Source organism: Heloderma suspectum, chromosome 1 (genome assembly GCF_057233095.1).
Source record: "Heloderma suspectum isolate Gila_16-S chromosome 1, 16-S_ref, whole genome shotgun sequence".
NCBI classification, from domain to species: domain Eukaryota; kingdom Metazoa; phylum Chordata; class Lepidosauria; order Squamata; family Helodermatidae; genus Heloderma; species Heloderma suspectum.
This window is the reverse complement of record NC_139458.1, coordinates 216521103-216534734: the sequence shown is the minus strand read 5'-3', so window position 1 is coordinate 216534734 and position 13632 is coordinate 216521103. Positions and strand designations below refer to the sequence as shown.

Sequence of the window (13632 nt, the reverse complement as noted above, 5' to 3'; positions counted from 1 at the left end):
CTCATTTCCAGATCTCTTTGTTTTGTTTTGTCAACCACGTCCTGAAAGAAAAGCAGCTGCCATGGCACATATTTGACATGAAACAGCTACAGGTAAAAGCGCATTTTCACATTGAAGTGCATAACTGAATATATTGTCAAAATGATGCAGATACGTCTGTCTTTCTTAGGTAGTGAAAAATGAGGCTGGCAAGATGAGTGCTGTTAATATTCTTATGCTCATTTCCAATTTCATCCCCACTCCACCCGCCCAATTGAATGAGTAAATAACATACTACAGTAAATGTCAGAACTTTGGAGAATGCTAACATTTACTGGTAATTCTTAAGGTTCCAGAAGGCCTAGCAGGAAATGTGAGACATGTTTGTGTCATGGACTTTGTTTTTGATGGTTATCTGCCTAATTATGAACCTACCTGATCACTCAGGTCATCTTTGAAGGCCCTACCCCATGTACTCCCAGTCCCCAAATAAGTGTCTATGAAAAGTAGGTTCTCTTCACTGGTGTCTCCTAAACTATGAAATACCCTCCCTATGGAAACTGGCCTGGTCTCTTCACTCTTAAGTTTCAGGAAACAGGTTACGATCCTATTATTAAACAACTTTTGAAGAGGCAGAGGGATAGCTCAGTTTGATTCCTGCTACTTAATCATGTCTGCTGCTCTATGGTTTGATAGTTCTTCCTGTTCCTGTTGCTTTATCCCAATTTTTAAAAAATCTTGACTCTATGTAAACAGTCTTGGGAATTTTTAAATAATAAATAAATGAATAAAATTAGGGGTGGCATAAGAAATCAAGTAGGGTGCTAGGACAGGCAAACATCCCTGATCACTTTCTTTGAGCAGAGGTGATGAGTCAAGCTACAACTCTTAAGATCACCAGTGGAAAATGCCAGTGTCATTTTCTACCAGGGACTATGGGAGTTGTAGTTTATACCCCCATGTACCCAGATCTGGGGGGAAACACTGCTGGCACAGTGACATGAGCAGCACCTTACTCAGTTTTGAAAAAAGTGTGTAAAAGGGAAGAAGGGGGGGCAGTGGGCCTCTCCCATCCAAGAAGGCGCCACCATCACTGGAGTCTCTGCCCCTTGGGAACCAGGATGGGGTGAAGGTGGCATTGGGCCCCAAATAACTTGGTGGGTGTCAGTGTTGGAGTGAAATGTGCAAGGGCTCCCAATTCATTTTTCTGACATGCCTATCCAGGATCCTTAATCAACATTTACACTGTGGCATGGTAAACATCCTTTATCAGTTAATAATAGAAACAAAGGATGCCTTTTTAATATACTGTTGTTGTTCAGTCGTTAAGTCATGTCCGACTCTTCGTGACCCCATGGACCATAGCACGCCAGGCCTTCCTGTCCTCCGCTCTCTTCCGGAGCGTGCTGAAGTTCATTTTTTAATATATACAAGGATGTTATTTTAGACTAAAGGCATTCAGCTGGCTTTTATAATAGCCACTACATGTCAGAATGTTTTGACATGTATTTCTGGGCCTTTTATAATCTTAAGAATTACCAGTAAATGCCAACTTTTACTAAATTTTTGACCCTTACAGCAGCTTATATACACTGTAGGACAGATCTGTGCTTCTGTCAAATAGGACATACATGTGGAGTCCCCAATACATTTTTGATAGGATACTTATTTATTTAATGTATTTATAATGCTCTCTTCCTGGGCAGAAAGCCTACTCAAGGTGGGTCACAAAATTTTAAAAAAATCAATTACAAAGATTAAATAACAGTAATATCAGAACAAAACATCCAACAAGAACAAGAACAATAAAACAGCAGCAGCCATTAACATTCTTCAACTACAGATAAGTCAAACAAAACCGCACCTTTAGTTAAAAGTTATATGATTAGATAGATGGATAGATGATAGATAGATAGATAGATAGATAGATAGATAGATAGATAGATAGATAGACAGACATTCATTGCTAGCATCAAAGCCTTCAAATATGGGTGTGTGATCTCTTGAGCTGCTGAATAGATATATCAGATAAACACATCTGAATGTGCATTATCTACAGAGAACAATAATTTTACTGCCACCACTTTCTAGGACCTTGAAGCTGCAAAACCCAATTTTCCAGAAAAAGTCACCCTTTCCTGACATCGGAGAGAGAAAGAGAGACTTTTCAGATTGTTTACAGTTTCCATCTAGAAGGCATTGTTTTTCAGCCTGGGACTCCAGCCTTAAAAGTCCTCAGAATTTCTCAGTATTAGATCTTCAGGCATGGCCAGTCATGCCAGCAGGTACACCTGAGTGTAAGCAGCAATCATGGGAAGGCCTTCCTTTCACTACACTTGCTTGCTGCTGCTCTCCTCAGACAGAGATAAGGCAAGCAAGCAGGGAGCAAGAAAGCAAAGGAAAAAAATTGCTGCTCAGAGTGGCTTCAAAGAAGTCAGTTTTAGGAGAGGACTGAGAGACCACTAAGAAGGGAGAAGAACAGGATAACCCAGAGTGCTCTATGGTGGTGGAATGGGGAGATAGAGAGATGATGCAGTGACGGTCACTGGCTCAGGTGGTTTTTGAAAAGGAGATTAGACAAATTCATGGAGGATGAGGTTGGCCAGTACTGGGAACAGGATATTGAACTAGATGGACCCTTGATCTGATCCACCAGGGCTCCTCTTACGTCCTTATGAGAATTTTTCTGATTGGCTTGAGTGAAGGGACTAGTGCAGCCTTCCAAACCTGGTGCCCTCTAGATGGTTTGGACTAGACCTCCCAACATTCCTGACCATTGGCCATGTTGGCTGGGTCTGAAGACCAAAATATCTGGAGGCACCAGGTTGGGGAAGGCTAGATTAGTGGGAGATGAAGATGAGAAGGAGAGAGAGCTGGATCTCATTTGGGGGCCAGGCAGCAAGGAGTGCTAACAGTAGTTTCGTGCAGATCGTGCGGAGTAGTAATAGTTTGTGACTGGGTAGTGGGGAAGGGAGGAGACACGATTTTACCTAATGGCAAAATGACTAAGACCAACCCTACTTGAAGTTCTAAGTACACCTTTAAATCGGGAGAGAGCATTCTCAGCTCAATAAGTGAGTGTCCAACAGAACAAATACTTTTTCACTGCTGCTTTATCCATTAGAGGTTCAGTTGGTGGGTCTGAAAACTGTGAATTTCCATATGGGGCATTAACAGTATTCTTTTCCTCTCATGCCTGAGTTTGTGCAGGCAACGTAAGAGGTTTGTGCTGAAAAAAAGTGGCTTACCTCAAAACATAGGAAGGTCTCAACAAGCATGGGTAGCCGACCAGATTTGCGAATTCAACAGCATCTTCCTAAAAATTTGGAAAAGATTGTTTTAAAATGCTGTGATACTTGGACACCTTAAAAGAAAGAAATATTGCTTATATTCTCATCTTACAGTTTACGTGAATGATCTAATCCTTTTGTATTTTTCCTATAGGTTTTGCAGATGAGGGAGGGAACTCCTAACCCATCTAAATGAGAAATCTGGTGATTATCATACAATAACTCAGGAAATGCACATGCAATTGAAAATATACCTGTTGTGGCTCTCACGTTGAAATTTTTTTGCCAAAGTGGCTCCCTCCTGAAAAATAGTGACGATCACTGGCTTAGAGGAACATTGTCCTTATTTTGTGAATTTCAAGCTTTCATGGTTCTTAATGTTGACTTTGACTGGGTCTCACGCAGTGGAGGCTGATGGTTCTAGTTTCAGAGGGATGGTGATTCCATTCTGGCTTTTCGTTAGAACCAGCCAGAACGCTAAAGGTGTTATCCAAGGTGCTGAACTCTACCCCCAAAATGGGTAGGTCTTTACTAGAAGGAGGGTTAAACATCATGGCAGATCAACAGAAATCCCATGAACAGGTAACAAGCTATAGGTAGTTCGAAGTAGTTTTTCACTCTTCCGGTTCCTGGAAAGTGCAAATAAAAATGCCACGGCAAACGCACAGAGGAGTGCCTTGGCCTTGCTTAAATTCTTCCATACTAAAGTAGGACACTATATTCCCTTGGCTCTTCAGGTATTTGTAGCCAAGGTTATATCTCAGATGATGTATGGGTGTCAGTTGTGCATTTATGATAATTATGGGCCTTTTGAAGTCCTTCAAACTAAATTCCTGAGGGCTATCTCTGCAGTCCTGTGCTGTGTTTCTGGAGGCAGGCTTAATTTCTATGGAGGCCTGTGAATAGATTTGTTTGTTAAACTCTTGGCTCGAACTTGTCTTTTTCCCTATAGGATTGGCTCCACTGACCCTAACAGATGCTTTCCAGTCATCATACAGAAGGTTGTTGACAGAGAAATTACTGACTTACAGGTTTATAACAAGTAGTTTAATAGCCCTTGGATATTTTAAAGCTAAACTAACTATTAAACAACGAATATGGGATACAGAACAACAGTACATTTAAGTTCTGTCACAACATATCCCTTCTCTGAGAGTAAGGTACTTGTGCCTACAAATTATCTGACTAATTTAACAACCCCCAAATTCAGAAAAGCTTTTACATTAGTTCGATTCAATGTTTTACCATCTATGCTTTTAGAGGGAATATATCGGAAGGCTCCATACCATGAGCTTCCATGCCCCTGTGATGGAGGGGAATTGGAAACTGTTGTGCACGTTCTATTATATTGCTCCTTTTATCAAGATATTCACTGTGTTTTCATTACACCTATTTTACAAAAAATACCAGACAGATCAAATAAATGTTATCTTTTTGTTCTTCTTTCTGATCAGGATCCTTAGATTACAGATAAGGTGGCCATTTTTTGTGCAGCTGCTAAGGCTTGCCACAAACTTTTGGTAAAATAGTACTATTCCAGTTGGCTACTACTCCAAAATCATGTTACTCTTTTTGAGTTTTTGTATAATGATATACGTTGTGTGTAATTATTGTACATGTTATGTACTGATCTATGATTGCAATAAAATCTATCTATCTATCTATCTATCTATCTATCTATCTATCTATCTATCTATCATCTATCTATCCTGCAGTAAATGTAAACACAGACTTACAATCCCACATGCCCTCAACTCAGCAGCATCCAGTTCTGTACCAAATACCACTGGCTCCACTGACGAGACCTCTACATCGTCAAGCAAAGAACATGTTAACGTATTATGCCTATTAAGACCTCTGCAGTCAGTATGGTATCTAGGCATAATGCCCTAGTTCTCACTGAGGTGCTCAACTTGTGTCTGGGCTGTACCACTTCAGACAACAGATGGGGGAGCACATGATAAACATTCCTCCACCAACACCCCCTAAATTTTTTTCCTTCAAATAAAAAACAAGAAAAGCCATCATGCCTAGCCTTCTCCCTACCATTTAGTTTTCTATGTAGAGGGTTGGAAGAGAATACAATCAACTGGGCCCCCACCTGCATTCTGAAGTGGAATCAGCCTAAACACAGATTTATCATCTCAGTGGGAATGCTTACTAAAGCATAACTTTGCTTGCTTCTTTGGGATGCTTCCTCCTGCATCCTTTGTGAAGGATGAATGTACTCTTCCAAAGACAAGGGAAATTATATTGTGAATATTGTCTTAAACTAATTATTAAGCATAAATTAGATGTACATCTACATACCAAGGAATTAACTGCTTTCCAGGGTGCCTGAGCCACCTGCAGCTCATCGAGAACCGCAGAGAATACAGACCGGTCTTCTGCACGGTCAATCTGCAGCGGATTGGTACCCATAATTTTAACTCCATTTCTGTAAAGTGGCACGGCCAGGTTATTTGGAATCTGCCCTCCTACTGAGATGATGCAGCCATCACATCCCTAGAGGAAATGAGAAGCCTAAATATCTATTTAGACACAAAAAAGGGCTAACCAACTAGTGTAGCTCATTAACTAACCATGTATCTATTAGCATGATTAGAAGCAAGGAAAGGAGAATTGTTTGGATCCGGAGAAGGGTGAAGTTGCTTTAGCTCTCAAACAGGGGCTTCTCCATGCTGGCAGTAGTCCCTTGGACACACATACCAAAAGGGCCCCTCCACACCTAATGTGGTGTGCTGGGTGCCAGAGACTGTTGCTAAACAGCTCTGCCTGCCAAAGGACCACAATCACTCTCCTCTCCCAGGAAATGCCAGGACAATACAAGAGAACCCTCTCACCTCTAGTCAGAAACCACTAAGACCACTTTTGACTGGGCTAAGTTGGGTAGCCAGTTTAAAAAAACAAAAACCTAGACTTGCTTTCCTTAACCAGGTCAAGAACGCTGACCCATTAGTAAATGGCCAATTTGTCTGGACTAGGAAGGGCAGCTGGTCTTGTTCTCAAAAATTGATGGTTTCTGATGGAGTCCAGCTTAGAAGCTTTTCACCTGATTTCTCTGAAGACAAAGAACAGAACTAGACAGGTGATATTAACTGGAGTACAATTCATGCTGGCTTGCCCACATAGGAAACAGAGTCAGGATTTCTTTCCCCTTAAGAATAATGTGTCAAAGACAACATATTGTTACACCTTTTGCAGTCAGTTAGAAAAATACGAAGATAGTGAGCACTACTATCCAAGACGGAGACCTTCAAAAATTACAGCAAATCTGTCAGAGCAAATTATAAAAGTTACTGTGATAAAACACACACACCATATGCCCTTTTGTTTATGTTTAGCAATCACGTTAGCTTCAACGGCATTGTCCCCATGCATAAAATTAAGCATGTGTGTAATTGCTTTCACAATCACAGGTTAAAACTAAGCTCATCAAGGGCAGGACAATTTGAGCGATAAATAACTGTGAAATAAATTAAATCAGCTCATAAATATCGTGCAATATGTCATTTCTGGAAAATAATTCTACATTTATTTGGCATTCATTATTGAGTAGTTGCTAGGAACAGCAGTGCCATGCAAAATGTAATGCCAGGATCTAAAACATGTAGCTGAAGGGTCCAGCCAAAGGTGACAACGAGGCTGACTTTGGAAACGGGTTGGCTTGTTTTACAAGGGCTTGGTTTTGATTCTTTTGTGGTTATTTGGACTTTTTAAAAAAAAATTTACCTCCTGTTGGTAGATGTCCAAGATCCTTTCCAGTGACAGTTCATCAAAGTAGAGCCTGTCACACTCATCAAAATCAGTGCTCACCGTCTCTGGGTTGCAGTTCACCACAACTGTCTTTTTGCAGAGCTGACGCAATGTGCGGATACAAGAAACAGCACACCAGTCAAACTCCACACTGCTCCCTGCCGACAAAAGGGCACAGCTAGGTGAAGTTTAAAATGGACAGCATTGCACAGGAAGGTTTAAAGACAAGAGCACACATCCAGGTCAGGGCAAGGAACCTAACTGCCCACATGTAAGCCTAGACATCTGAAACCACCCCAATGGAAAGGTTTGCGCACACATCTTATTAAAAGGAGTAGATCTCACCTCAGCCATATCTGTGAACTGCTGAGGATCCACTGAGTAGCACCTTCATGGACGTAGCTGAACAGTTCATGGCTCTGTCTGGGAGCCATTCATGTATATTCTGAGAGAATGTTTGTCTATGGACTCTTCACCAAAGTTAAGAGATCATCACTGAGATTTGAAATAATGGTTTATTATTTACTAGTCCTGCTATCACACTCTGTCCATACAGTCACCAAATGTGTGGAGAGTGTTCATGGCCATTGGCACCACCTCTGAAATTCTGCGCATTGGGTGGAAAAAGCAAATGGGCTCCAGGTACATACAGTTGTAGACATACATGGTTGTATCCAACGTTAGTTCTACTTAGAGTCAAACCATTGAAACAAATGGGATTTAAGTTAGACTGACATTGGATACAATCCATAGAGTCTGTCTTACTGTCTGTCCAGTGCAAAGAAATCAGAGATCGATCCAGCAGATACAATCCCATCCCCCACCCCTCCCAACACACACTGTTGGTGAACACAACAACAAGGTGTGAAAACGGGCCCATTGGTTTCAAACCCCAACTGACTGAAGTTAACATCACTGGATTTAACGTCAATACCCATTGATATCAACATAGCACTTAACTACAATTAAGACAAACCCATTCACCATCATCATATTGTACTGTGGTTAAGAATTACATCTGCACCATCCTTCCCCTGAATCTTTAAATTGTATTATTAGAAGCACCTAAAACCATCAGCTGAAAAATAAAATCTTCAGTTCTAAAGCCATGAAATGCAATGCAGAAGCATAATGCTAGTTCTGCGTGTAAAACATTCCAGTAAAACATGGAATGTTATTGAAGAAGAGGGTACCATACAAACCAAAAGGACTTTCAAAGGAGCTGCTAGGCTGGAAAGAAAACAGGAAAACTATAAGCAAGATTTACCTATGTGATACGGTCCACAGCCCAGCACCATCATTCCATGGTCATCAAATTTTACATCATGCTCCTAAAATAGAACACAGTAAGAGAAGTCATTGGGAATTATTCTCAACAGCATCCACTGTTCTCATGAGAATAAACCATCTATGCTCCACAGTTCTTCATCCAAAAATAAGACTCTCAGGGCTTCAGTTTGACCTCATTTACCTTACTTTAACACCATCGTATTAAACAGATTTTTGGAAACTCCATTTTACTTTAATTATAGGACCATTTTAAAGATGTTGCTGCTCTCCCATGAGATACATTCTATGTTCTGCTGAAAGTTATTGGCATGAATGATCACACACTGAAGTAGAGAATATGCAGATCTAAAGTAGCCTTCTCATTTTACCAACAATAAATGCTGGCTTACAAAAAATTGAAGCCATAATGAATGCTTTTAATTAAAGGACATAGTCGAAGATATCACAGGTTATTTATGTATTTATTACGTAGATTTGTATACCGCTTTCCAATAAAATGATCAAACTCAGATTAAGAACTCAGATCGGTAGGTTCCCAATGCAGTTATCTGCTGCACTACTGAAATTTGGACCAACAGAAAGTGCTATACCTAAAGACTCCTGCTTGTAAAGACAGGTTTAAGTGACTCAGGGACTCAGTTACAAAGGAAGTGGAGGGGAGGTCCAATTTAAGGAACACAAGGGGCTCATAGATGTATACAGAAACCTTCATCCACCCCTGTTTACTCCCTGCAGCCCCTCTCCCCAAGAGTTTTGTCCCAACCAAGCTCATCAGGTATCACAGCCCAGGCAAAAGAAAAAATGATGTTGGGATTGTGACAGATCTGGGTTTAAAGACAATTCTCGGCCACTCTCCCACCTTATTTGAGAAGACCTTCATATGTTACCCATCCCTCTGTTTCAACAGCTGACAGCCAGTTCATATAATCAATGCGGGTGGGGTTGTGAAAGGACTAAACAAATTCCTTGATTAGATTATCTGCCACCTTTATGAGTCACATGAGCAGCACAATCCTATACATGTCTACTCAGTGGTAAACACCCCACCAGGGCCCCATCTACACAAGCCTTTTACTTGTGAGTTGAGGTCCTTTGGGACACATGACATAGTCGCCACTTCGCAGCCATCTGTGGTTTTCTCCTGGAAAATGCGATTTCCAAAGAGGCGTTTTGATGCAATGTATTTGGTTTGCTGCGGGTTTCCCATGGTTGCGAGCTGCTTGCCCCTTCCCTAAACCAACTTCGCATTTTGTGGTGGGCATGTTGTGGGCGTGCATAGTGCTTGCATCACTCTGTGACACCCCTTTACTCCCCCTGTTCCTCCACAGCTGTGCAGTTACGGAAACACAGAGAGGCGTTTTCATTTATTTAATCACACTTTCACACATTTTTGCAGCTTCGTATCTTCGCAATAGTTGCTTTTGGACTCAGTGCCCAAGGGCCAGGGGGGTCTTGGGGGAGGACCAACTTCGCTCCAGCCACCATTTCAGAGTGATGGGTAGGCACGTACCGCTCACGCATTGGGTGAGTGCGAACCATCGCGAAAGTCTCAGGCTGGGGAACTGCCAAACAGTTGGCATGGAAAAGAAGGAGTACAGATCACCCACATTTTACCTAACGAGGGAAGGACAGACACACCAGAACCCCTAAAATACAAAACAGCCACTGAAGTGTCATGCCCGCACACTCATGGGCCTGCACAACTGTGAATTAAAATATAAAGGCAAAAAAAGGGCACAGCGGAGTCTATTAGGGAAGCCCACAGTAAATCATGAGTGTATCTCATCAGAAGCTAATTCGAAGCTGCAATGCTGAGCAGTTGCAACGGAGTGAAGAGTGAAATTGGTGCCATGTAGATGGGGCCCAGGTCGTGCCTTCCAGAAACCGGAGTGTCTGGTTTGGGGGGGTGGGGCTTGCCCCTGGAAGTGCTATATTGCTGCCACCAGCAGTAGGGGCCGCACGCACACCAGGAACCAGCACAGGTTGCCACTGCTGGTAAGGCACCGTTGGATCCTACCCATTGAGTGCAATAAGACCTACAGGTAAGTGTACATAGGACTCCAGCTTAAATGGTCTATCGAGCTCAGTACTATCCACACTGACTGTAGGGTTCTTTCTGAGTACTGTTTCCCAAGATCCTTCAAGTGGAGATGCTGGGGGTTGAATCCAGGACCTTATGCAGGTAATGTATGTACTCTGCCACTGACCCATGGATTCTCTCAGATTACGTGACCTCCACCCTGGATACCTCATCTGTTTCTCATGTCAAGCTAGCCCAAGAAAATGTCACATATTACAGGCTAAGCAACAGAGTAATTCTACCTGACCTTGACTCAGATGAAGTGCTACCCACATTGTAGCAATTGCCTCTCTGAGAATCAATTCACTATCCACCTTGCTACCTTTGATCGCAGTTCATCCATTCTGTACCATGTCATGCTTGGGATTCATTGCTTCTCTCAACTAAGCACAGCCTTCATTCTTCCTTGTGCTTTCACTGCTGAACAACCTCATTCCCCAACAGTTACGTCATCGGTCTTCAACTCTTCCAAAGATAAATCTTTGACTTTATGGCTCTCTGGCCCTGTTGGTTCATGCCTTATGACTCAATGGCACCCCCATAGCAGGGGTCCCAAATCCACCACTGGAATTTTATTTTTGTTCAGGGGGTCAGCCCCATCCCTTAAGCCAGAATTATCTGTTTCATATACTCTTGGCTATAGCTATTTCTGTTGCATTGCCCCAATACCCACAAAGTTCCTGCAAGTAATCATCTATTTGGAATTCATTTGTACAAATTGCCAGGGAGTTAGCATTTTCATTATACAATTAACTGTCAATAAGTGGTGTGAAATGGGATGGGACAGAGCTACCCACTGTGCTCACAATGTATTGCACTATGCAAATTGAATTTGGTAGTGAGAGGTTACATTTCACAAGGAAAAACTATCTCCCACACTGCAAAACAGCAAGCAAAACTTTTATCAATACAACTCTCATTGGTAGTCCACAGCAAACAGCAAATGCTGTATGTTAGTTGCTCATAGATGTCGGGATTTAGAGGACAAAACTGTGGCACTGTGGGTAAATTTTCACTGCTTGTATCTCTGCTATGCCTGCTCAAAAGGACTTCGATGCTCTTAGCTATACTTTCACTTTCTCAATATCAATAGTAGAAAAACATTTCCACCTGTACTCCGATGGGATTATGCCTCTGCCAGCTGCTCTAAACCACAGCTGCCTCTAGACTGAGTGAATCTGAGTTGCAAGGTCAATAGATACTAATGGGAGAAAATACATCATAATACGCTGTAGCCATACAGTAGTAAACGATATCACTTACCTGGCCATTATAAGTGACATAGAGGTAATTAGTTACAGCAGGATACTCTCCTGCCAGTGTGTCAATCTGCAGAGGAGGGGGAGAAATGGTCAAAATGAACCCAAACTATTTATCAGGATTTCATGCTTCACTGTTTCTTACTTTCCATTCTGTTCTTCTCCAGGCTCACTGCTTTCTGTCTCCTCCTTGCTGAAGTACTTATGGGCAACATGCCATCAACTGGGCGTTATTTAACTTATTCATTTCAACCAATATTCATTTTCTGAGTGCCAGTCCTTATGTAGCCAAAATGGCACCACCAATGCATAACTGGGCGATGTCTGGGGGCCGTATCCCGGCCCTCCATCGCCACGTCACTAAATGTGCCAGCAGTAGTGCGGTGGTGGCAAAAAGGGGGCAATTTTACTTTGAAACAAGCAAGGCACACACTTTAAAACAAGGTCCCCATCGATTTTTTTGGTTGCTGCTTGCCACCACCACCACCACCAACTCTGTGGTGGCAGGGGGCGCAAGCAAAGGTCAGGGGGGCAGTAAGCAGGTTGTGGACCATGTGTTGCCCACTCCTGCACAAGAGGGAGGTAATAGCAGGCTGTGGGGAACCCCAAGGTTTGCAGAAGTACAAAAACATCTTTAGAAAAAACCCCAAGGAGGAACCAAAACAGCCCAATGAGGACTGAGCATGGTCAGTAGACACAGAATGCTCTCTGATTGTTGCGGACAGAAATATGACAGGGGGAGATTCGGAATGGAATTGAGTATCCTGGAAGAGGACATCGCTGGCTGGCTTGAGCCTGAACAGGGGCACGACACACTGCAATATTGTGTAGCAGCCAATGGAGGCTGGTGGCTCCGATTTCGGTGGGGCTGTGAATCTATTCTGGGTTTTAGTCAGAACCAGCCAGAACTCTAAAGGAGCTATCCAAAAAGCTGAATCAACTCCTCGGATAGCTCCTTTAGAGTCCTCGCTGGTTCTGACTAAAACCCAGAATAGAATCGGAGCCACCCACTTTCATTGGTTGCAGCTTTCATTTTTTAAAATCCATTCCACTTTTCTTCCCAAAGAGATGGAAGAGTATCCATTTATCATCAATGCTGTAGTTGTTTGGTGTATTTTGAGCAGCTATATTCACAAAGGCCAAGAACCAAAGAATCACACACGTGGTTCTGCACAGCCAAGGTTGTGGGATTGTCTTTGATTAGTTCTCACATGGAAACCCGCCATGCCACAAAGCAACCAGCTTTTCAAACTGAGGGGATGTTCAAAAACATTCTGATTTAGCATGGGGGTCTGATGTCCAAATGTAAAAACTCAAAAATCAGACTGGTCATGTCGAAGCCTTTGGGCACTGCCTGAAATAACAAAGTAGTGCCTGAAGTAACCATTATGTAGCTTCTGGATCACATGTAGATATCCTTTGGGCCCCATGCCACCTAATCCTATCCATATTTACTCAGGAGAAAGTCCCACTGAATTCAATGGGGGAATATTATCATCATCATCATCTACATTTCTATACCACCCCATAGCTGAAGCTCTGTGGGTGGTTTACAGAAGTTAAAACATTAAATACAATATAAAAAGTTTGAGTATACTCCCAAGTAAGTGCACATTGCAGCCTTAGGGTGCATTGATACTGAATTTTTATCCATTATGTGCTGCTGTTGCTCTTGGGATTCGTTTGGGCTATACACACCTCACTGTGTGCAATATCTGGCCAACCCCCTTTCCACCTATCCTTGGGAGCACATACCATAATAACTGCCCTTCAGTGTAAGCATTCTCAAAGTACCTCAGGGAAGCAGAGAAGAGCCGTTCACAAGGTGCCTGTGTCTGTGGGGAACCCTTTTCTATCCCAAAAATAATGACAGTCAGCGGTAATTCAGCTAGAAGACAAGTGGCGCTCTCACCAAGTCTACAGAGCCAAAGCAGCACAGAATTCAGCGCTTGCTCCAGGTTTTGGAGGGCCTTTGGGC

General features: G+C 42.5%; 1 protein-coding gene across 4 annotated transcripts in view; it reads right to left on the bottom strand.

The window, feature by feature from the left end:
• The window catches only part of CPS1 (carbamoyl-phosphate synthase 1), a 182065-nt gene that overhangs the window by 44742 nt on the left and 123691 nt on the right, over positions 1-13632 (bottom strand). For all 4 annotated transcript variants that reach the window (XM_084830024.1, XM_084830030.1, XM_084830043.1 and 1 more), the window contains 5 exons: positions 11659-11724; positions 8293-8356; positions 7002-7183; positions 5580-5774; positions 3228-3295 (listed from right to left, as the gene is read on the bottom strand). In XM_084830024.1, coding sequence (XP_084686150.1) covers positions 3228-3295; positions 5580-5774; positions 7002-7183; positions 8293-8356; positions 11659-11724 — 575 coding nt within the window. The remainder of the gene's footprint in view (positions 1-3227; positions 3296-5579; positions 5775-7001; positions 7184-8292; positions 8357-11658; positions 11725-13632) is intronic.